This window comes from Cupressus sempervirens, chromosome 2, assembly GCF_028749045.1.
Source record: "Cupressus sempervirens isolate cs-2001-9-10 chromosome 2, ASM2874904v1, whole genome shotgun sequence".
Classification (NCBI taxonomy): domain Eukaryota; kingdom Viridiplantae; phylum Streptophyta; class Pinopsida; order Cupressales; family Cupressaceae; genus Cupressus; species Cupressus sempervirens.
The window spans coordinates 510558362-510583556 of NC_143119.1; the positions used below are offsets into that span (position 1 = coordinate 510558362).

Below are 25195 nucleotides of genomic sequence, written 5' to 3' on the forward strand. Positions count from 1 at the left end.
CTGAACTGACTGAGGGTCTAGGGGGCATCACCCCCAGCAGGGTCGAGGGGTGGCATCCTCGTGGGGTCCTGGGGCCCTCTCCCGCCGCCAAGACGAAATTAGCACTCTCAAACCCACACAAAACTCCATGGAACACACCTTTTTTGTCATTTTCTTCTGATTCGATACTCTTTCTACCAACGGCTTATTTTTTACGATCTTTTTATGTCTTTCCCTTCCCTTCGGTATCATTCGTTACTCATTTTGAACTATTTTGATTTGTCATCATTTTTATTTTTTTTAAGAACCTCCTGCTTCCTGAAGAGTATGGCTCCTTCCTCTTGAATGCCCTAGTACGGCCTCTAAAGGGTAATTTTATTATTGTACCTCTATCATTCTCTGATCCCTTTTTCTATATCACCACTTAACCCTGTACAGCGTACAGCTACATGATGTAATGCTTCTGTAGTGTCTTCCGTACAGCAAATTATGTCACTATCCTTGTGCTGTACAGTGTGTCAATGCACTAGTTGTTCGATTTGTACTCCTTTGCCTGGCCATACGGTTCACTCCTTAAACCTGTAAGTCTGTATAGCACCTCTGCATGTATTCTCCTTCGGCCGTACGGCCTAATTTGCTTCCCACTTCCTGCTCGACTGTACCATACGATGTGGCTGTCCGATTTATGCTTTTCTCAAGGCCGTACGGTACACTTTATTGCCTCCTCACGTCCATATGTCTGTATGGTGAGTTCAATCATTCAATTGATGGTCGTACCTTTTCCTCTGCTGGTCGTACGACTTACCTGCTTCTTTTGAAACTGGAAAAGTGGCTACAACAGACAATTATCCTAATTGTATTTCTATTGTCACTGTGCATGCTTTAGTTTGCATGGCCAGAACCATGTGTGTCCTTTGAGATGACTCGGTCATGAACATCTCAAACCCTACAACCAAGGTATCAAGTTGGGAAACTTGACCTTCTACGAGAAATGGAAAACAATGGAAAACATTTCCCAAATCTCATATTGCTCCATTGTGAGGATAGGAGTTGTCGAAGAGATGGAGAGTACAGACATGTTGACTTCTCAAATGGATGTCGTAGGCATGAATACAGTTGAGAATGAATACACATCAATATCTAGGCATGAATACAGTTGAGAATGAATACACATCAATATCTACGACATACAAGAAAGGTCTCTCCTAAGTGGATGACTCTTGGTTATTTGTGGACCATAGGGGAGAAATGATCATTATCTTTTCCTCTTCCTCCTTTGAGCTTAAACTTGAGATTTTTAGCTAGTCCTGAAGAGGATGAACCATCCTTTTTGGTCTCCACTTGAGATTTCCTTCCAACCGGCCTAGAGTGATTCCAATCTACCCCTAGTTTCGGATGTACTCTCCCAAGGCCTCTGATTTTCCACTTGTTAGTATTCAGTTTGATAGATTGGAATCTATCAAAGATAGAATTTCCTTCCGTCCATTGCCACTAAACAGAGAAAGGGCCAAGCTGGGCTTTGTGATACTCTAGATCTAGGATCATGTCGTCATCTTCAATATCAAAGCCTTCTAGGATCTCAACCATGTTAAGGTCGATGATCTGCTGCAATGTAAGCCTACTATAGTCCATTTTCATGATATCTATCTTCGTGCGTAAGTCAATCCACACATACTCCATGCGATAAACATGGGTGAATGCTCTTTTGATCTTTGAATGCATCCCTCAATAATCAAAGTCAAATCTAGCCTTGAACTCCTTCAGACTAAGGAGATGAAGTTCTACTTCTATAGCTTTCGCTTTATATACTTAATTGATCGTATATTGACCAACTACAAAGGGTTTGGCAGTGGTAATGTCGAATTCTAGCCTGTGCTAACTATATTGGTACGATTTCACCTCCATGAGTTGTCTGGCCAACTCCATCAAAATGGTTCTATTAGTACGATATCTTGGTAAGGTATACAGTTCTCCTTGAGAATAACCAACTCTCAAATAGGTGAAAGTTGGGAATCACAAGAAAATGCAATAGAATTGATTTACCCTCTGCCAGGTTTCATCTGATACTCTTTTGACTACCAACTCTTTATCAAACTGACACCTGAAATTTCCAAAGAATGCATCCTGAACCCTTCAGTAATGATGCTTTGTGTCAATGTAATCTGGTCATAGTGGTTTTAGATGGGAACTATAGAACGATATCATTGGTGGAAAGTCCTAAGAACGTTCACATAGTCGCAGCACGATAGACCAAGTACAAATTCGTGTAGAAAGGTGTCAATGTTCCCACATGAACCAACTGTTCACATAGGGTTGTGCTTATAAGCTCTCTCTTGTAAATGGGTTACTTGTTATCAAAGATCTTAAGGATAAACTTGCACATCCAAGGTTCAAAGTTACCATCTTCCTTAAGGCCATAGACTTTGCTAAGGAGAGCTATCAAATCAACAAAATGTGGGTAGAAGTCAGATCTGAGTATTGTTTTAAGGCCATCTAGAGAAATTGGATCTCTTATTCTCCAACCACTTATCATTTGTGTGTCTCTGATAACCACTTTGCTCTCATTCCATTGTTGTAGAGATGAAATGAAATGAATCTTCAAACTAGATGAATCTTTAGACTAGATGAATATTACTCCTTTTGATGCATTTAATTTCCCTGTTAGCAGGAGCTTCGATTCTCTACAAGAAATCATACATGTCTACATGCCCAATCTCCATATGTGATACTTTATCCAGAGGAGATGAAATGAGTGAAGCAGACGTGTGAGCCATCTCCTTATCATACTGGTATTTCATCTTCCCTTTGAATTTTGACGATACAGACGTGTCTTGTGCTGCAACATGAAAATTCCAAAGGGTAAATACATCATCTTTAGGGATCGAATCCATGAAGGTGTTAGACTTGGATTGGCAATGACAGATCTATGAAGGACAAGTTGTTCGAAGTATTGATTAGATACTCATGGAACACATGCGAAGGCTGGAAATGATCCGGAAAGCACATGTATTTGAACAAAAAGGGCCAAAATCAAACTTAGAAGGATGGATTGCATGTAGGCAAAGATGGGCTATTGTTTGTATGGTCAAGACTGCAAGGTGGATGCATAGGAATGTGTGCAAAATGACCACTTTGGTATTTACCAAAATCGGATTCTCTAAAGGTAATTACATGTGACAAAAATGAATCATTTTTACCTGAGATTTACATGTTCGGAGGATGTAATTGCATGTGTTGGAAAATGGATGAAGTATGGATTTGCATGGAAGGTGAAAGCATGTATATGCAATTGTATTCTTGGATAGGAATCCTCAACTTTCTAAAAAATAAAAAACAACAAAAAAACAAGAACAACTGAGAACAAAACAAAAGCATACCTCTTGCTATTGACCCAAACATGACAAATGTCAAGATATCCTTTCACATGCAATTTTGTTTTTGGAGTGTAAGAAAATTCTTACATTTGCAAATGAGAAGTAGCACACTTATTTAAAGACAGTACGCAAAAGACATGCGTTGTGTCATGTCCCCATTTTAAGAGGCAATTTGATTTAATTAATTTAATTAATTAGGTTGTCCAAAAATAATGAATATTTTATGAGGATGACTAATTAATTATTTTAATTAAATAAATAAGTGGTATTAAGTTAATTATTTATAAAGTTATCAAATAAATAGATATTAAAAGATAACTTTATATTTAATTAATTTAATAAAGTGACTTGAATTATAAAATATTTTATAAAGTCACTTAATAGAGAAAACAAAATAATGTTCTAGAAGCTTCTGGAGAAAGTGGAGGAAAAAGAATAAATAGGCACCCCGGGCTTCATTCTAATCATCCAAATTTGTTGTTGTTGATGTTGATGTTTGTTGATGTGCATTGTGGAGCCTAGGGTTTCTGCAATAGTCACAACTGGCCATTGAGAACGAAAACTCTCAATTGGTACGCGATTTTGAGGGTGTGAAATATTACTTGAATTATTGCAGCTGGGAGGAAGATACTTCAGTCTTCTATTTGTGCTACATTGAGAAAAAATATTTGTGGCCATTGAGAACGAAAAACTCTCAATTGGTACGCGATTTTGAGGGTGTGAAATATCACTTGAATTATTGCAGCTGGGAGGAAGATACTTCAGTCTTCTATTTATGCTACATTGAGAAAAATATTTGAGTACAAAAAGCAGGCCGAAAAAGCAGTTCGAAAAAGCAGGCCGAAAAAGCAGTTCGAAAAAGCAGGCCGAAAAAGCAATTTGAAAAAAACAGGCCGAAAAAGCATAACCGAAAAAGCAGGCCGAAAAAGCAGGTCCGGAAAAGCAATCCAAAAAAAAAAAAAAGGCATTTCGAAAAAGCAAAGAGAATTATTACAGCCATCTACAATCAGGGGCGACAGCTAGAAAGGCACGACTTGGGCACTTGAGGAGGTTATTTTCTGTTCAGTAGTATTGCAATACATCTATTCTCTAAGGCGACTTCATATGCCAGGTCTGATGTGTATTTTCATAGTTGCCTTTCACTATAGAGTGCTGTTGTAATTGTCATTTCGTATCAGACCTATCATTCATTAATAGATATATCATTCATTTTTACATTCCTCACAATGGTATCAGCAATCCATGGCTTTAGTTGTATTTAATCATGCATGTGATTAGCGTACTGCTGTAGGGAGGGTATTGAAGTTAGATATTTAGTGTTGCATTAGTTTTCATTGGCAGCTGTAGGTGCATATTACTTTACCAGCAATCATCATATTTTGATATCTTTGTAAATGCCAAGAGTCTTGGCTAACTTAGTATGAATATTGTATTGGACACTCATTCTCAATTAAGGAGATACAATTGCTGGTCATTAATAGTTGTCTTTGAGCGTTAATATATCATTTCTTATCAGCCAGTTAGCTTGTATACCAACTGTTTGTTAAAATACCAGTTGGCTGTAGGTGATCATTTTCATGATTAGAACTCATATATGCATTCACTATTGCCAAAATTAGTTGCATATTTATGTTAGGTCATTGTTTAGACAATTTGGAGTCTTTTGTAAGCATTCTCTTTGAGGCAAATCCAAACAAGAATCACTGCAGCAATCTGAAAAGTTATATCAGTCAGAGGACCCTTGCTTGCAAAGTGTTTGACGAAATGTCAAACAACTTAAGTATAAAGATTTTTGGTGTTGGAAGAAGTTATAACCTATTGGGGTTATTACACATTGCATTTGAACAAATGGAAAAAAAACATGCCAAAGAATGCAAAAATGTAACAAAAAAAGTAAGAAATACAATCAAAGTTGAAACCTTCTACTAACTTGGAGCTCAATGAACCAAAAATGGAGGAAAGAGAAGTTTAAATGAACAAGTCTTCTCCAAAAGTGGACTCTCCAAGTGCAAATGCATGCAACAACTTAGAAGCTTTTGACAAATTCAAAGTTGCAAATCGTATTCTCCAAAGTCAAATACATGGAAATTTTACTTGTAGATGACAAAATGTGGTCTTTAACCCCCTTCAAATGCAGCACATTTTGGTGAAATGCATATCCTTGGACGTTTTTGGAGAAAAATGTGCCCTCCAAATGCATTTACATGAGTCTTTTTTGGTTGAAATGGTCAAAAATGTGAACTCCAAATGCATATGCATGCATTCAAACTCCAAAAGGTGACCTCCAAATAGATTTACATGGACATTTTTGCTTGCCTTTAGGCATTTTTAGAGAAAAACATGCCCTTTTTCTGCTATTGCATGAAACGTTTTGGCATGAAATGGGCAAAAACGTGAGTCTCAAATGCCTTTACATGCATATAAATGCCTAATCACACTCTATATGTGCCATTGCATGTGTTATTTCCTTCCCAAATGCCAATTCTTTTTGCTTGGAGAGTGAAATCGGACCATCTAGATGCAAATGCATATGCTATTTTGTTTGCATTTAGTGCAAGCCGGATTCTAGAGGTGTGATTACATGCAACGTTTGGCTGGAAATGCATGTGCTGGGTGCAAATACCACTCTGCCAGCCACATTACATATTTTAAATGTGCAATAGATGTAATGCCTTGGGTGTTTTTGGCTTCTTAGTGCAAAATTGGGGTCTTGGACGGTCATGGCATATGCATGTAGTGCAAATCATACTCTCCAAAGCATATTACATGTTTAAAACTTGCTTTTAAATGTTTGGAGCCTTTTTGGCGCAATTGGTCCAATTACATGTGACATTTTTACATGTGGAAGGGAGTTTTCATGTAAATCGGACTCTTCGAAGCCCATTACATATTTAGAATGATTTGCTTTTGTTATTTCCCTTGGTCAATCTTTCTATCCAAGTGCAAAATCGCACTCTATGAATGCAATTGCATGAAGCATATTTGAGAAAAGACATTTTATTGAGTTGAACAACTTAAGTGATCTATTTAGCACATGTCTAATTTATTTTTGAGCAAATATCACTTAAAGGGGTCAAATGTAATACTTACACTATATAGTTTATATATTATGTATAAATATTATCCAAAAAGTAACACTTTACTTAAATGTTTTAAAATAAAGCATGAAGTAAATCTCAACATTAAATTAGAACTATATAGTGATAAAGACACTTAAGTGAAAAATTAAAAAGCAACTCAACATCAAAATATAACATAAAGTGAATTTATGTTATATTTTCCAAAAAGTGCAACTCAGCACTAGAATATACCATCCATGTTTTAAATATGTGATTGTGCCTAGAGGGTCACCTTTTGGGGCACTTAAATGCTCAAATCTTTTGACTACTAAATCTAATTAAGCCCTAGGATATACTGAATCGAAAATAAAACAAAAAGCAAGAGAATGAGCGTAACACACAATCAAAAACGCAAGAAAAGATGTTGAAGGCCTCAAAAATCAAGTATAGGAAGACAAACTAAAAAACAAAAAGGACTCGACAAAAGCCTTCAATAAAAAAATCACTAAGCAAATTGGGGTTGATTGGTTGATCAATGTTGGCCAATCAAAAGAAGAATTATCTCCAAGAAATGCAAAACTAAGTTGAAAAAGTTTTGTACTATTACCTACAATTTGTGGTGACAAAATGCAGGACAACAAACTCTATGCAGAATGTTGTATCTATTCAATATGCTTCATCTTATCAGTGGTTCTCGTTCTACTCAACCTCCGCCACTATTTGGATTCTACTACTCAACACATGATTTCTCTTAGCATATTCATAAGCATTGCCTGGATGTAAACACGATAGTAATTTCCTTTACCTAGTTTGCCTCTTTCAACAACATCCCGACTCGTTCTAGTCAACCTCTGCCACTATTTGGATTCTACTACTCAACACATGATTTCTCTTAGCATATTCATAAGCATTGCCTAGATGTAAACACGATAGTCGTTTCCTTTACCTAGTTTGCCTCTTTCAACAACATCCCGATAGTAGATTTGAACTTTGGCTTCCTTAGTTTATCATAGGCTTCGAACAATGATGTTGGCAACTACTCCTAGTTATTGTCTTCCCACAAACTCAATACGCTCCCAAAACAAATCCTCACATCTTGTCCTTCACAACCAGTAACCCATCGACTTTGAATAAGATGTGATAATCAAAGTTATCTATATTTTCTTAATTGATGACAACACTTAGTTTCTTCTTCCAATGGCAAGGCACAATAAACTTCATCCTTCAACACCCAACTAATCTGGTCTACTGTTCTTATGGATAAGGAGTTGATGAAGAAGTCCTTTGCAATTGCTAACTTTTGATATCCTCATTTCTACCAAAAACCCTCTTCAGCTATCAACAATTCAAAACTCTTTGTAATATACTTCTTTGACATCATCATTTAACTATCTATGATGATTCTTTCAGAGCGGTAGATAGTTTCCTTCTTGGAGAAAATGTGTTTCCCACTAGAAGCTCCACAAAACCCAAGATAGGGAACCCTGTTTGATTCCCTGAAATTTCCCAGTCTTCTAATTCTGTATTTTCCAATCTTCCTCCTGAATTTCCATCCAACTTTGATATTCTTTCCTATATAACCGCCCACAGTCATTTGGAAATTCCCCTTTTTATTTATTGTTAATGAGTCTATATTGAAATAATAATCCACTCATAAGTATATCTTTTGTTTGCTAGTGCAATATTATCTTATTTTAATTAAATGCTAATTTGAAAGGGAAACATAGCATTTAATCATTTTTTTATCCTGAATGAATTCAGAAATTGGAAGGGACATTACACGTTCTTTGTGGGCATAGTTACTTTCACAGACGTGACGATGCATATCACCATCTTCTTTATACATGTCAAATACCAATCAATACCTCTTTAAAGTGAATTTCGATCAGCATAAATAAATTTCAATCTCTAATTAAAATTTATTTTAATCGTATTCTCAATGTTATAAATTGGAGACATTACAGGTCCCTACAGACATGATTATGCAATGGAGGTATAATTGTATCATGTGACATTTATAACTACCTATTAGTAAGCTACTGTTATTTGGGGGATCGATTACCATTGCTTATCACACATTAGAGACAATCGACAGATACGCAATTTCAATTTCGATGTGATATAAGGTCATCAGTTGGAGCATGACTCGCGAGGGGAACAGAGACTGGTTCTTATAAATTCACTCCAGATGGGAAGTACTCCACAGAGAAGGCAGCCTAATGAAAGCAATAGGAGTATATGTATTAGAGACTATGAAAAAAAGTACAGAGGATAGCAATTTCTATATCTGTAACTATTATGCTGAAGTAATGATAATTATCACTACCCATAAAACATTGCGTGAAAATTCCTTAATCATCATCCAAGGGAAGAAGTTACATAAACAATAATCAAGTCGACTAAATGTCTAAACCATAAAACTAAGCAATCTAAATACAAAAGGCTGCAATCAAAGAATGACATGGTCTTAATGGCGCATTAATGAAGAAGTATGATTCGTTACATCTATTGTATCAAAGAAGATGTCTCTGAAAATTCACATTCCTTCAACTCAAAGAACTGGATTTAGAAACACAATGATGAGAGGAAGGGAGTAGGTGACGACTTTATTCTTAGTATAATTGAACAAGCTCAATTGGGTGGCAGAAATACCAGGCTACAGAAGAAATTAATGATGCTAATAAGAGAAGCTGGAAATCAATATATCCAGCCACTGTTTAGTGTTCAACAGTATACTCACAATTGGAGTTTTGTAAAATTTGTCATATCTCATCCTGCAACAAATTTGTAGAGAAAACAATTATTACTCTTTGGTTATTCAATCAAAGATCAATATTATATGGGTGTCTATCATTACTAATAGACAATCCTAGCCATTACTATGAGCTCGGAACGTGTGAGCCTTTGTATCTATTGTCGTGTGCTTGGTCTTGACTCTTTGGTGGTTATTAATTATTATCCAGCAATATTCGTTCTTCTCCTTGCTGTGAACTTCCCTTAGGTAAAATGTTGTTAGCCAGCTTAAGTTTATACATTCATATTTATTTTGGCATGAGAATAAAAGAGCTGGTCATAGCTGCTGATTGTGTCAATATGATGACCCCTCTTCTATGTGTAAGATTACTGTAATGTGTTGTATCCATTTTGAAAAAGCTGGAAAGAGTATAGATTGTATTCAATAGAAGTTATGTTATTGAAGACAAAATGAACTTTCAGAACTGAGCCTAAATAGAATTTAGTTCTATTACAGCAAATAAAGGAAGAGGGAGAATGGAAGGGAGTCAATCCCTCTCCATGCTTTGAGATTAACAATAAATATCAGATCAATGTAAACTTAGTTTTTCAGCCAAGTAGAGGTATCTTATGTCCATTATAATTATTTATGTTCACTTATTGGAACCGCAATCCACACTATTGTTGTAGGGTATTCTTCATGAATGTCATGATATATCAATGCCATGCTTGGTGGAGGGCATTCTTAGTGAATGACGATATTGATCCAAGCCATGCTTGGTGAAGGCCACTTTTAGTGAATTTCGTGATTCCAAAAATGGAATCCAAAGAGAGATTTTGAAAATCTCTTAGAGATTGTATATACTGATCGTGGAAAATACATATGCATATGGTAAGAGGGATATGCCTTGGTGGGTATCCATAAGGTTGGGAAGAGATGGAATGTCTTCTCAAGACTTATATCAATGGATACACCAATGGTGGTTATCTTGGAGCTCTTAGTGGAGGTAAATTAAAATGAGATGGTAAATAGTTGAGGATCGTTCTAGACTAGCTATAAGGAAACTAGAGAACTTGTAGGTCCTTACCAGAGTGCAATGAACCTGATTTTGAATTCTCCCTTTTGATTAGGAGGGAACTAGTAAGGGATTAGACTATAGTTTCTTTTATTCACACACAAACAAATGTATTTACATATGTATGTATGCATATATATACACACACACATATATACATATGTATGTATGCATATATATACACATATATATGTATGTATGTATGTGTGCATATATATGCATATGTATATGAATGTATGTATGTATGCATGCATGTATATATGTGTGTTGGGTGGTTATTTTGCAACCGACAATTTTAGGTAAAATCCAATCACAAAATAGGATGACCAGCCACAGCGTGTGAGACAGAGTCTCTCCTACCTTAAAGTGAAGGCTCACCCTTCTCACCGTTCCTTGGATCAACTCAAGGTAAGCAAGAAGTTGAGAGATTTGAAAGGGTATTACCAATATTCTTTCCTCTTAGCTTTCAGGAAAGAATCAGTTACTCACAGAGCGAGTAATGGGCAAGAGGAAACCTTGGACTACATTTCTATCTAGAGTTGTAAATGGTGATATCAGTAAACTCACACTAACTCAAAGGCTAGCTGAAAGTGTACTGATTTGGCTCTAAGTGCGGTCTTAATCTATTCTATAAGAATAATCTTTACTATTTGGACACAAAGACTTCCAAAAGTTAAGGATTCTAACTATTTTTTTTATCAAGAAAGAGATATAAGTTACAGACAAAGCTTCTAGTCTATATATCTCTACAACCGCCCCCAGTCAAAGCTTTAGCTCCGATTTCTTCCTAATGTTATCTATACTCAATTATCAAGAATGCAAAAAACACATGAATCAAAGATGACAAATGCAAATCACAGTCAAAGCTTCTAACTTGCACAAGTAACAATTTCACTCAATCAAAGTTATGCTTGCACAATTTTTCCAAAGCTCTCTTGTGTACAATAAAAGATAGATTTTACAATCAGAGACACCCCTTTATATAGGCTAAGGAGTCGAGAAAAAGGTGGAGGAAAAAGTGGGAGCAACTCAACCAACCTTGACTTAGTCCTAAAAGAGAAATTATTTGATTACATATTGCTACACATGCAAATCGTATTACATGCAATTACACAATTTTATGCAATACATCCTCTCAATCTACAAACATGAAAACAAAATAACAATCATAAAGATTGTTCTTTAGTGCCTTGAATTTGATGATGACATTATGCACTGTAGGAAGATCAGAAATCTCCATTGTCTTTGATATGGTTTCTATTCTTACTGCATCGGCATATGCTGATTTCACAATCTTAGAATTCTCCGATAGTGCTTTGCTAAAGATTTGTTCAAAACAAACCTGTTCATTGTATGGGAACCAAAATCTTCAAAATCCAAATCAGCATTGATCCTGATTGTATATTCTGAAGTCATCCCTTCTGCTGCAACCAAGTTACCATGTTCATCAAGAATTTGACATCCCATTTGTCCCAAGTAGCTCATGATTCCAGTTTCTATTGCCTGAAAATCTTCTAAGTTTGCTTGCAACTTTGTTACAAGCTTTCTAAGTGTCTCTTCTTTATAACCCATGAGTCCATGATATCTAAAGAACATAAAACAAGATGGAAGAACATCACATGTGACCATGGCATCCAGATCTAATTTGGCAATCTCATCCTAATCATTCAGAATCTATTTCAAAGTATTAGCTATCTAAATCAAAGATGCTATCAAAGCACATACCATTTCTTCCATACTTTTGATACATCCACAGACTTTTGTTATATCTGCAATGGCATGTACTCCTTCAGAAATGACTTCTCTCATCCAAGACTTTGCAACTTCTAATATCTTTTTCTCTTTAGGTGTCTGGGATACAACAACTGCATGTTGTCAGGATTGTTGTCGAAGGATCTCATTTAAATGAGCAACCTCCTGTTTGAGCTCATTTTTCTTCTCCCATAATTCATGATTACTCTTTGACACATTGGCCAGTATGTCTTGAGCATCTTGTAAGAAATTCAATCGTGGCTACTTTCCAAGATCCACTTTAATGAACTTGTAATCATAATGAGTAAGTTCTTCAACTGGCTTGTCCACCAATGGCTCAAAAATCTCTACAAAGTTCGTCTTTTCAGAATCAACTAAGATCCTTGAAACAATCTTATCTTTCAAAGATTTGGACTTTGTTTTCTTAATAAGGTCATTTGGGGGTACGACAACCTTTCTTCTCTTCATTGTAATCTTGCTCAACCATGCAGGCAATCTGAAATTTTCATATGCAGAAACATCTACAGTGGAGACCATTGGCATTGATCCTGATTGTATCTCTATTGTGACCGAGCATGATTTAGTTTGCATAGTTGAATTCATAGGTGCATGATAGGAGGCTTCTATCATGAACAACTCAAAACCAGTCAAGGATGTATCAAGCTAAGAAACTTAACCTTCTCTGAGGGTTGGAAAATCCTCAAACACAATCCCTAAGCGTTCGCATTATTCAGTTGTTAAAATGGGAGGAGTTGCTGAAGATATAGGAAGAGACGATGTATTTACTTTTGAGGTTGGTATAGAAGGTGTGAAAATGGTGGAGAATGAATCCACATCATCATTTGTCGCACCTAAAAAAGGTGCTTCCTGCATAGATGGTCCCTGAGTTTGTGTAGGCCTTGGAGGAGATATGATCGTTACTTCTCCTTCTTCCTCATCTTATTCATCAAGTCCTTCATCTAATTCTCCTTCTAACTCTTGAGCTTGTTCAGGTGTCCGAGATACTTTAAATCACTTTCCAACTTTCAATTTGAATTTGAGGGATTTCTTTCTATCAGACAAAGATGCACCATCTTTGCCTGCAATTTTTAATTGTGACTTTCTTCCAAGTGGACGAAAACTTCCACAATCAAAACCCAACACTGGATTAACCCCTTTTAAACCTTTGATTTCAACCACTTGTTGGTGTTTGCCATAATAGACTAAAATTGATCAAGGATAGAAGTACCTTCTTTTTGTTGTCATTTTACCATCATCTTCAATTTGAAAATCAAATGGAATTTCAAGCATATTAAGATCAATAATCTGTTGCAATGTTAACTTGCAATAGTCCATTCATGATATCCAACTTTGTCTACATATCAATCCAAATGTCTTCTATTTGATGGACATGAGTAAATGCTCTCTTAATTGTTAATTTCATCTCTATGTAAGCAAAATCATATATGGCTTTGAATTTCTTCAATGTAATCAACTAGAAGTTTTGCTTCTATGGCTTTTGCTTTGTGTACAGAAATGATCATATAATGTCTGATCGCCAAGGGTTTGGCAAAAGAAATACCGATAGATGGTTTATGCATAGTATGTTGATCAGAGAGAACCTCCATGAGTTGTCTGGCCAATTCCACCAGAATGATCCTATTAGTAGCATACCTAGGTATGGTATATGGTTCTCCTTTGAAATACCCAACTCTCAAATACGTAAAAGTTGGAAACAGAATAAAGATGCAACCATATTGATTAACCTTATCCCAAGCCCCATTAGACACTCTTTTCACTAACAACTACTTATCAAACAAGCACCAGAAATGTCCAAAAAATGCATCTTGAACTCTCCTATGGTGATAATATTTGTCAAAGTAATCCAGTCATAATATTCCCAAACTAGAACTTGAAGATGGTATACATTGGTTGAAAGTCCTGAAAAAGATCCCAAAGCAACAACAATATAGACGAGAATTCATGTAGACAGTGTTGATGTTCCTACATTGAGTGGCTGCTCACAAAGTGCAGTGCTGATAAGCTCTCCCCAAAAGATATGTTCCTTATTGCCAATGATTTGAAAAATGAACTTGTACATCCATGGTTCAAAATCACTAAAAATCCTTGAGACCACATATTCTGCTAAGAAGAGTAATCAAGTCTTTGTATTCTGGCTTGAAACTGGATCTATGAATGGTTTTAGGCCATCTTGAGAAATTGTTTCTCTCAAAATCCAACCAATATAAATTAACATATTTTTTATAATTTCCCTTATTTTCATTCCATATTTCCGAAGATGCTTCCTTTGTCAAATCCACACAATCTGCACTATGTGGTACTTCGAAAAATTGTTCAATGACCTTAGGATTAAGACTAATAATGACATTACCATTTGCATCCTTGATCGTATTAGCCTTTGGAATGAAACGCTTTGCACATCCTAGAACAAACTCTAGTTCCAGGACAGCCATAGGAAATGTAGACACCAAATGAATATTACTCCTTTTGATGCATTTCATTTCATGATTTGCAAGACCTATTCTTCAAAAGAAATCAATCATATCCACATGTCTAATCTCTATATCTGACACACTATCAAAAATCAATATGACATGAGATGGAGTTGTATGAGCCAATTCTTTATCATAGTGATATTTCATTTTTCCTTTCAATTTTGTGAATGAAGGCATTTTTTGTGCTTGTGCTGCAACATGAAAATTCCAAAATGTGAACACATCATAAAAAGATATTGCTTCCATAAAAACATTGATTCTTGATCAGCAACAAAGTTTTGAAGTATGCATTAGATACTTCAAAGATCTAGTGTGATGATCTTGAAAGAAGATAACATGCATATGTAAGGGCTGAAATATGGCTTGAGAAGATGGAAACATGAGGTAAAAGTGAGCATTTATGGATATGCTTTAAGGCATGAAAGTTGAATGCATGAGAATGCTTATAAATGAAATTATTTTACTCTTAAAAAGTGACTTTAAGTCAAAAAGGGTTTTCAAGACGTCATTGCACAAAAAGTGAATTACATGTATATGTGACATGTAATTGTGAACGAAAAGTGAGATTGTATGTAAATGTGGATGAAAGATGAGTTTACATGTAATTACATGTAGAGAATGAGATATAAAGTGCTATGACATGAAAAGTAGAATTACATGTAATCGCTCATGAAGTGTAATTGCATATGAAAAGAATGGATGCAATGTGCCTTGACATGTGATGGCAAAAATGGAATGAAAAGATGCGCATCTGATGATGGAAGGTGGAGTGAAGTGAAACGTGCTCAAGTTCTTGGAAAAGAACTTGCAACTTCTTCCAAATTAAAAACAAAAAAGCAAGCAAACAAACAATGAAAACAAACACAAAAGAAACATGTACCTTCAAACATGTTAACAAGCAAGATACCTCAACATGCAAACTCGAATTTGGTATTTGGGAATGAATGAATGAAGGATTTTAATGACGTCCACGAGACCATCGATCTAAGGGACCACAAATCAAAAGCCTTAATCCTGATTCCTTTCCAGATCCAACCTCCTGCAATGAATCTTGACAATCAAACCAACTGTTGATCGTATCTTATCATCATCGAACAAACTGTGTAAGCTTATGCCATCCCCTCAGATGACCCTGTATTGGGCCCAAATATCCTCATATGCCTTGCAATCAGTAAGAAAGTGACATTTCGTCTCAACCACCCCTTTTTCGCAGAATCTGCAGATCCTCTCCTCCAACTCATCTTTAGGTTTCTCCCATGTACCAATCTCACATCTGAGATGATGTGATCCAGTCCTCAATAGTTGACCCTAGATATGCTTGATCTCGATGCTCCTTAGAAGGATTGAAAACTTTGATATAATGTGTCTTTTTGCGACCCATGTTAAGAGACCACACGGAAAGACCCTGTATTGGGCCCAAATATTCTCATATGCCCTGCAATCAGTAAGAAAATGACATTCTGTCTCAACCACCCCTTTTCGCAGAATCTGCAAATTCTCTCCTCCTCTTTAAGCTTCTCCCATCTACCAATCTCACATCTAAGAGGATGTGATCTTGTCCTCAACTGAGCAATTAACATCCTAGCCTTACTATTAATAGCTGAGCCCAGATATGCTTGATCCCCATGCTCCTTAGAAGGATTGAAAACTTTGATATAATGTGTCTTTTTCCGACACATTTTAAGAGACCACATGGCAGTTTGAAATTTTCCCCTAACGAACTTCTTTATTTCCATGTTATTGGTAGGACACTCTTGCAACTTGATATTCCACATGCTCAATGACTTTATGTTTTGTTTCATCCAAGTCTTCTTCCTTCGAGCCAAGTCCTCTTGTATTGCAATTTTGGGCCAATGTTGACTGTCCATGTTGTCAAGTTTTCTTAAATAACTTATTAACTAGGTTATGTCAGCCACCTCTGATGGGTACATACTAGTTTTTGCTAATAGGATTTCTAAGATACAAATGTCTTGACCTTGATTTTAGTAGTGATTAGATGTTTCTAGATCCTCTCTAGTTGTCTCCACTCACACTTTGCCATGCTGCCCCTCGAAACCTCGTAATCATAAAGAACAATTGGAGTGACCAGCAAACCAAATAGAGTTTTCTTGGTCTTCCAGTCCCATAGCTTGACGTTCCTACATTTGTTTTGCAGCAGATATAGCAGCTTTTGTCCCTCCTATATCCTTTTAACTCTACAAGTCTCCCAGCTAAGCGTGTGGCCGAAGCCAATCCCTAAATATTTGTATTCTTTCACCTTTTCTAATGGGCTGCCTTCAAAAGAAAATCCGAATGATCGTCCTTTCTTTTGAAAGAAAGAATCATGAAAATGAGACTTTTCATCGTTTTAAAGAGAAAATGCAGTTTTTATGGCATCTACATCAACAAGTGTGTAACATCAAGCTAAAACATAAATCAAATCAGCAAGATAAGCATGAATTAATTAGCAAAATGGAAAATGTCTACTTACTTGGAGATTAATATGTCAAGAAAGAAGGGGAAGAAGTTCCAACTTTGAAAAAATCTCAAACAAACTTGGACCTCTTCAACCTTGCAATGATGAATTCGAAAGGAGCATCCAATGAGGTGTTTTTGGATAAGAATGCCCAAAACATACCCTACAATCCCCAAAAACCCCAACGTTTTCAATGAATGCAAGCTAATGAGATGTTTTTAATCAAAAAACGTGGTCGCAATCTGCCATTACATAGATCGGTCTTGGCATTGAATGTCAAACATCTAACTTCCTATAGCAATGGGATGCATCAATACCACAAAACGCCTTCCATATATGCGAAAATGTGATCCCAAATGGCCCAAGTCTGGGCATTTTTTTACCAAAACATGCCCTCAAATGGAATGAAAAATGCCCTCAAATGGAATGAAAAATGACATTTATTGCATGGAGATTCAACGTTTAATGCATGGAACTGCATTCAAATGCAAAACTGACCCTAGGTAGAAGATTTCCTTGAATTGGAATGAAGAAATTTGGTGATCTTAAGCAAAAACGTGTTCTTGGAGGACAAGTGCATAAAGATTTCTCTTCAATCTTCAAAATTGGGTTTCTTGAAGACAAATGCATGCTCCTGGGGTCAAATCACACCTTTTGGGTGCCATTACATGTTTTAAAATCTTCAAAAAAGACTCCCTATTCAAATTGCACCTTTTGGGTGTAACTACATGTTTTAAAATCTCATGAAAAGGAGTCTATAGGAAAAATAGCACTTTTTAGGTGCAATTACATGTATCTAATGGAAGCCATACGCAAAATCGCACCTTTTAGGTGCATATGCATGTTTTAAATCTTACTCAGAAATGACCTTTAGTGCAAAATCGCACCATTTGGAGGTCACTACATGTTTTCAAAACACACAAATATGCATGTCTCACCTTTTGGGAGTCATTGCATATTTTAAAACACATGTAATAACATGTTTTATGTGTTTTCAAAAGGCATTTTCATTCAAAATTGCACCTTTTGGGAGCAATTGCATATTTTGATGAAAATGTGCTTGTAGACATGTTATGCACAACTTAAGTGATTAATTAACCACATGTTAATTTAATTTTTGAAGAAATATTACTCAAATGGGTCATAAATAATATTTACACTATATAGTTAATATAGTATGTACCAATATTAGCTTAAAAGAAATATTTATTTAAATGTTTTGATTTAAAACTCAAAAATTATATTAAACTATATAGTTAATATAGTCACTTAAGTGAAAATTTAAAAAGCAACTCAACTTAAAAATATAACATAAAGTGCACTATAGTTACTTTAACTGAAGAAATGAAATGATAAAGTAACTTAAAAACATAGCATAAAATGAATTTATGTTATATTTTTCTACAAGTGAATGACAAAATCAAAATATAAAATGATACTTTTAATTCATGCAGTTGCACCTAAAAGGTCCAATTTTTGGACACTAAAATGGTCATATTTTTTGATTGCCAACTCCGATTAAGCCTTACGCTAGATCGAATCGAAGGGAAAATCGAAAGCAATGACTTAAGCAAAACCAAAAGACCAAAACCTAACAAACACACAAAAACGAGGAAAAGGACGTTGAAGGCTTTAAAAATCAAGCATAGGCTCAACAAACAGAAATACTAAAAAGACTTAACAAAAGCCTTCAGTAAAAGAATTCATTATATCAATTGGAATTGAATTGTTGATCAATACTAACCAATTAAATAACGAACTAAGCTTAGAGAAATGTGAAACTAAGTTGAAAACATTTCATAGTATTACCTGCATTTTGTGGTGAGAAAATGCAGGACAACAATGTGGATGTATATATATACTAGCACGTACATATGTACATACATACATACATATATACATCTATATATATATATATATATATATATATATATATATATATATATATATATATATGCATTAAATCTACTATAACTTCTTGTAAGTTTTGACATCAGCAAATGAACCTTAGAAATGGGGATGTTACAATGTTCTCTTTAATGAAGAGGAACCTTCTTCAATTTTTGTGAGAGAAAACTTTCTCTACATGATCATCCTTCATAATTTGACATGACTTTGGATACTTTGGACCAAAATTTGGAGGTCTCTTTGTCTTCAAAGGAGATACTTGATGCAGGAGTATCCTAGGCTAGTTGGCAATCTTGCATGTTGGAGTGCTTTTGACCTTGGGAGTTGAGGGACTCAATTGAAGAAGAGGTGACGCTAGGTCACTATTGCAGTAGTTCTTCGTTATAGTTTCATTCGAGGAACTCGGTAACAGAAGGAGCTTGGTGATGCTTGGGGTGCTCAATTGATATGTTGCTCGGTGGAACCTGTGCTCGGTGATTCTTGTAAGAGCTCGATGGATGTGCTTGCTCGGTACAATCGGTCTATACTTGGCGTGCTCAGTGGTTGTTGCTGACACTTGGTGGTTTGGCTCACCGAATGATGTTCTTAGGAGATTTGATCAGTTGACTAAGTGTATTTCATTCATCTTGCGCATTATCGTGACATGGATCGATTGTGGGATGGGTGGGGACCTATTTGGGGTCTTGGTTATTTATCCAATGTACCCTTCATAATTGTTGTAAATCGACTATCACATTTTATGGTTATTTGGGTTCTAGATGATTCTATTTGTAACATGCCAACTTGTGGTTGTGCAAGAATAAAAGAGGGGTTTGGGGAAGTGTTGTAGGCAAACAAAGGGAAGTCAAGTAGAGAAGAGTAGCTCAAAGAAGCAAAGTTTAGCACCGCTAGTAGCTAAGTGTGAGGTTAGAAAACAAGAAGGTCGTTTGGTGGCTTGCGAGCATAAGTTTAGCTCTTGCTTGGAGTTTCTACCGGATGGTTGTGCTAATACAAATCTGGGATAGCCAAGGTTGGGAGCTATTAGATCTTGAGAGGTCTTGCAGCACTATTACTTTCTTTGTATTTGACCCCAACTAGGAAGACCTTAAAGCCCAACAAATTGCATGTAATCAATTGATTTATGAAAAAGGAATTGACTTAGTATCAGATCTTATGTTGATGTTGTGTTTCTGCTATGTGGTTGTTAACTGGCTGCTTGGACATCTCCTTTGGTGATTCACTAAGCCTTGCAGGGCATTAGGTGGTTCAGAGTTTAAGGTTGATCTGGTGGGTGATTATTAGGGCATAATCACTGAGAATTCGTGTGATTTGTATTGCAGATCCATGTTCTTGAACTTGTGAAACCCTTCCTATTGTTCGTGCAAGGTGGAAGGTTGCGATCTAACTTGCAAACAACTCAAGTTTGTCACAAGGTGCTCAAGTGGTCGATTTTTTGTAGAGGGTTTACGAGGGCCTTGGAAGATGCCTCTGATAAGAGTGGACCCTAGGGCAATTACAAATCTCTGTGATGCTATGGAGACTACGATTTCAGAGAAGGTTAGATAAGATTTCAAATCTAAGATGTGGAGTTGATAAAGAATGATATGGTTGCTGAGATCATGAGAATTATAGCTGGTGTACCGAGGAATGTAGGTATTGAAGATGGTTAAGAGGAAGTTGATGAAGACTTTGAGATTGTTGGATCTTGTGGAGCAGATAGAACCGATTACGTGGAGAGATCTATGGAAGACAGGATTGGTCGGTTCGATAGATTTGAAGCTCAGCTAGAGCTGAAGCATAGATGGAGGTTTCTAATTTCTCAGGTACTTTGAATCTCGAGGACCTGATTGATTGGATTGGTGAGTTGGAAGACTACAAAGAGGATATTGGAGATCCATTCAAAGTGAGGTTGGCATAAACTAAGTTGAAAGGACATGTTTCTTTATGGTGGAAAGAATTGAAAAGAGATAGAGGAGAAGAAGGTGAAATGAAGATTAGTAGGTGGAGATTGATGGTGACAAAACTAAAAGCTAAGTTCATTCTTGTTGATTATGAATTGAGTTGTTTAAGAGATTGTAGAATCTAAAACAAAAGGATAAGTCTGTGAAGGAATATACTAAGGAGTTTTACATGTTGACTTTCGGTTTGAGCATAGAGAACATTCTAAGGAAAAGATGGCTAGATATATTAATGGTCTAAGATTCAATATTCAAGATGAGATTGGTATGTTGAAGATTGATTCAGTTGAGGATGCTTATCATTATGCTCTGAAGGCAAAAGATAAGTTGAAGAGAAGACATCAAGGTAATTCCCGAGGGAAGAGGAAACAGGATCACTCGGTGAAAGATAAACAGATTGTTGAAGATGAACCAAAACCTATTGAGCAGAAGAGAAGAACAAGTAGAGGTGCATTTAAGGGTAATTGTTTTTGTTGTGGGGAAGAAGGACATAGATCTTCTAAATGTCCTAATCTTGATAGGAAGGTCGGTGATCGAAGGACTCTTGGGGTAAATGAGGCTGACCACGCGATGAATAAGCCCAAGCGGGAGGAGAACTTGTTGGTTCAGCAAGTGTTGTTTATTAAGAAGGTACTAGAACCTTGTCAAAGGAGAAATTTGTTCAAGACTTGTTGTAAGTCTGGAGGTAAATGCTAGAATGTGATTATGGATGGTAGTAGTACTGATAACCTAGTTGCTGAGGAGATGGTTGGAACTTAGATTGAAGAGAGTGAGACATGCTTGTCCTTATAGAATTAGTTGGTTGCAAGATGAACATGCTTTGGAAGTGAGGGAGCAATGTCTTGTTAATTTTTAGATTGGACAGTATGTTGATTAGATGTTGTGTGATATTGTGGACATGAGCAATTGTCACATATTACTTGGTAGACCTTGGCAATATGATTGCAGGGTTGTGCATGATTGTGTCAAGAATGTATTTACTGTTGAGAAGGGTCGCAGGAAGTTTTCACTGATTCCTTTGCAGAATGTAGAGCTCGGTAGGAGGAACCTAGGTTTTGGTAGGCAAGTTGAGTTGAAGGATTCTTGAAGGGTTTACCATGGGAAACAAACCTGTGGCATAGCAAAGACAAATGTGAAGTTGTCTATTGTTGAAAAGGATTTGCAACAGTGGAATAGAGCAAAGAGTGTAAAAGTTGAAGACTTGGAAAACATATATGAGAAGAACCAGTTTGGGGTTTATATGTTGAATCCCGAAAGATGTTCTTCCAGGTACTAAGAACATCTTTTCGCACCTACGGTGTCTAATGTTGGAGCATCTCGGGGTAGTTGAGAATTTTGCATGTTGGAGTTCTTTTGACCTTGGAGTTCAAGGACACGGTTGTAGAAGAGGTGATGCTTGGTCATTATTGGGGTAGTTCCTGGTTATAGTTTCACCCAAGGAACGTGGTCATTGATGGAGCTCGGTGATACTTGAGGTGCTTAGTTGATATGCTGCTTGGTGAAACTAATTGTCAATGATGCTTGTGGGAGCTTGGTGGATGTGCTTGCTAGGTATGCTCAATATATACTTGCCGTGCTCAATGCTTGCTACTAACACTCGGGGGTTTGACTCACCGAATGGTGTTGTTGGGAGATTTGATTGGCCAACTTAGAGCATTTAATTCGTGTTGCGCATGATCTAACATGGATCGATTGTGGGATGTGTGAAGACCTATTTAAGGTCTTCATTATTTAACCTCTGTGCATTTAATAATTGTTGTCAGTCGACTAAGGCATTTTATGGTTATTTGGGTTCTAGATGATTCTATTTGCAACAGGCTGACTTGTGGCCGTGAAAGTATAAAAGAGGGGTTTGGCATACTATTGTAGGTAGTCATAGGGACGTCAACTAAGGAAGAGTAGCTCAGAGAAGAAAAGTTTACCAGAGCTAGTAGTTAAGTGTGAGCTTAGGAAACAAGAAGGTTGCTTGGTGGCTTGCGAGCACAAGTTTAGCTCTTGCTTGGAGTTTCTACCAAATTGTTGTGCTAATACATATTTGGGCTAGCTAGGGTTGGGAGCATTTGGATGTTGCAAGGTCTTGCAACACTATTACTTTCTTTGTATTTGGCAGAAACCAGAAAGGCCTTAAAGCTTGGCACATTGCATGTAAGCAATTGAATTATGAATAAAGAATTGATTTTAGTATCAAATCTTGTGTTGCTGTTGTGTTTCTAATGTGTGGCTGTTAGTTGGGGGCTTGGACATCTCCTTTGGGAATTCTCTGGGCCTTGCACAAGGTCAATACTTGAGTCTTTGGATATTGTTCTCTATTTATCTTTACTAGATCTTGAATCGTCTTGTTCAGTAGTCTAGCCTAGTACACATGATCTAGGGTAGGCAATTTCCAGCATCGACATGGGGACACTTGAACAATTTTCAAATACTCCATATATCTTGATGTTTCTACATATTCCTTCTAAGATCTAAGAGACTTCATTCATACACCCTTCCTTTTGTTTCTTCGTAAGGGGAAGAATATTGTTCATCAATCATGGAGTATCTTCTTCATCTAGCTTGAAGCATATACCATAGGTGTCTCTTCTTCTCTCTTATGGGGCTGACTTTTTCCTCACATGGGGTTTTGTCCTCAATCTTCTTTTAGTGTTATTTTGTATTTTCATCTTTCTTATGGGGAGGAGTTTTGTCCCACATGGTTTTCCCTATTTCTCCACTTGTGAGAGATTGCATTGGATTTGTACACAGGTACCCAATATTGCCTAGTAGCTAAGACCTATTTTGCATTTTCAACTTTTGTACATTCTCCCTAAATTGCACTTAAAGAGGGGTGTTGGTGTAATTAAGCTATTTTACCTTGGTTAATTCAAACCTAGGTCATAATTACACTTTACTTTAGCTTACATAGGTACCACATAGGAATTTTAGGAGCATTTTTACTTTAGGGGGTGTTATCATGTTATCACATGCCACTTTGTGTTGACTCCGCCTTTAGTACACTTATCACTTTATCACACCTTTGTTGCACAAACTTTAATACATATTGGAGTACGATCCACCTTTGTTGTACATGTCATTCAATCTTGGGTGGTTGATAAGTTGTCTCTTGATTATCATGTAATGAGACAATGATATTTGTCATTCTGTCATCAACACCTACATTTGTGCCTTGACCTCTTTTATCAAAGGATCCCTTATGTACTTTCAATTAATGGCATTGTGTTCTTGGTGAAAATACAGTTTATTCTTATCATATTGATTCTTTTTAGTCATTGTGCTCTCCAATTGCCTCTAGATCTTTGGTGGCTGCCTTCATAGCCAAATCTTATAGAAATGATATCAGCTACTCACTAAATGTAGAGAATAAATTGTTATAAGAGCTTCAATGTAGAGATTTTATCCTAATTATTATATGCTCTTGTGATTTTATTTTATTGGTTGTTGCCCTCTTTATAAATTTCCATATTATTTGAGAGATCAATTCCTGCAGTTCACATGTCTAGTTCAGAAATTTTAAACCATTATTTTCCTGCCATTGTTTAACAAAATGCCTATAAATTGGTCAAGCAAATTGAAAGAGTACTTAACGAAAATAGAAAGGAGCATTTCAAAAAACCATATCTTAAAATATCTAGGTTACAAAGACATGGGAAAATGGGAATGTAGTTTTGGAGAAGGCCTAGACATGATGAGGAATAGCTATTTAAAAAACTTAAACTAAATGAAGAAAAAAACATTTTAAAATTAATACATGTACCTAATTCACAATAATGATCCTCCCCCTATTTGTTTTTCTACGGGTTTTCAGCAATTTTCTCCTTAAAAAATTACCCTTTTTGTTTTTATGCATCAGAAGGAATATGCAGTCTAAAGGGGGAGGTCACTTCCAAGTGCATAGGTCCCTAGGGTCTGTAGGACATTGGGTAGACCCCTGGGGATTGTTCTTGTTGAACAATAATCTAAAGAGACAACTAATTAAAATGAGCATAAAAATCTTTTTCCTATTCTAACTTCAAATTATAGTAGATTTCAGTATTGGGAAGGCAATGACATTTGCAGTTTTTCCATGCCCTTGGAAAATGTTACATATGTAAACAATTCATGAATATATGCAATAATATTGTCTATCTGAAATTAACATATCGCAAGGCATAAAGCAAAATGATATTTATTTCATTTGAATAGTTGCAACTAAAATCACAGATAAGGACTTCAAGCAAGGTTGTAAAGAGACCGATGCTCTGTAAATAGCTCCTTGGAGTCTCTTTTGCCAAATTTGTGTTGAGTTTTCATCATCACATCGCAAAATCAATGTGTTAACTAACTCTGCCACCTGAAGCCATGCAAAACATAATGTGTAAATGTTGAGTATGAGAAAAGATTGAAATGAAATTCTCTTTGAAACATATCTAACAAGAAACTATTTTCTACAT

General features: G+C 36.2%; 1 protein-coding gene across 2 annotated transcripts in view; it reads right to left on the bottom strand.

Annotated features, from left to right (window-relative positions):
• The window catches only part of LOC149573218 (pleckstrin homology (PH) domain-containing protein), a 380091-nt gene that overhangs the window by 206918 nt on the left and 147978 nt on the right, over nt 1-25195 (bottom strand). For both annotated transcript variants that reach the window (XM_089814397.1, XM_089814396.1), the window contains exon 21: nt 24997-25095. In XM_089814397.1, the coding sequence (XP_089670523.1) occupies nt 24997-25095 (99 nt within the window). The remainder of the gene's footprint in view (nt 1-24996; nt 25096-25195) is intronic.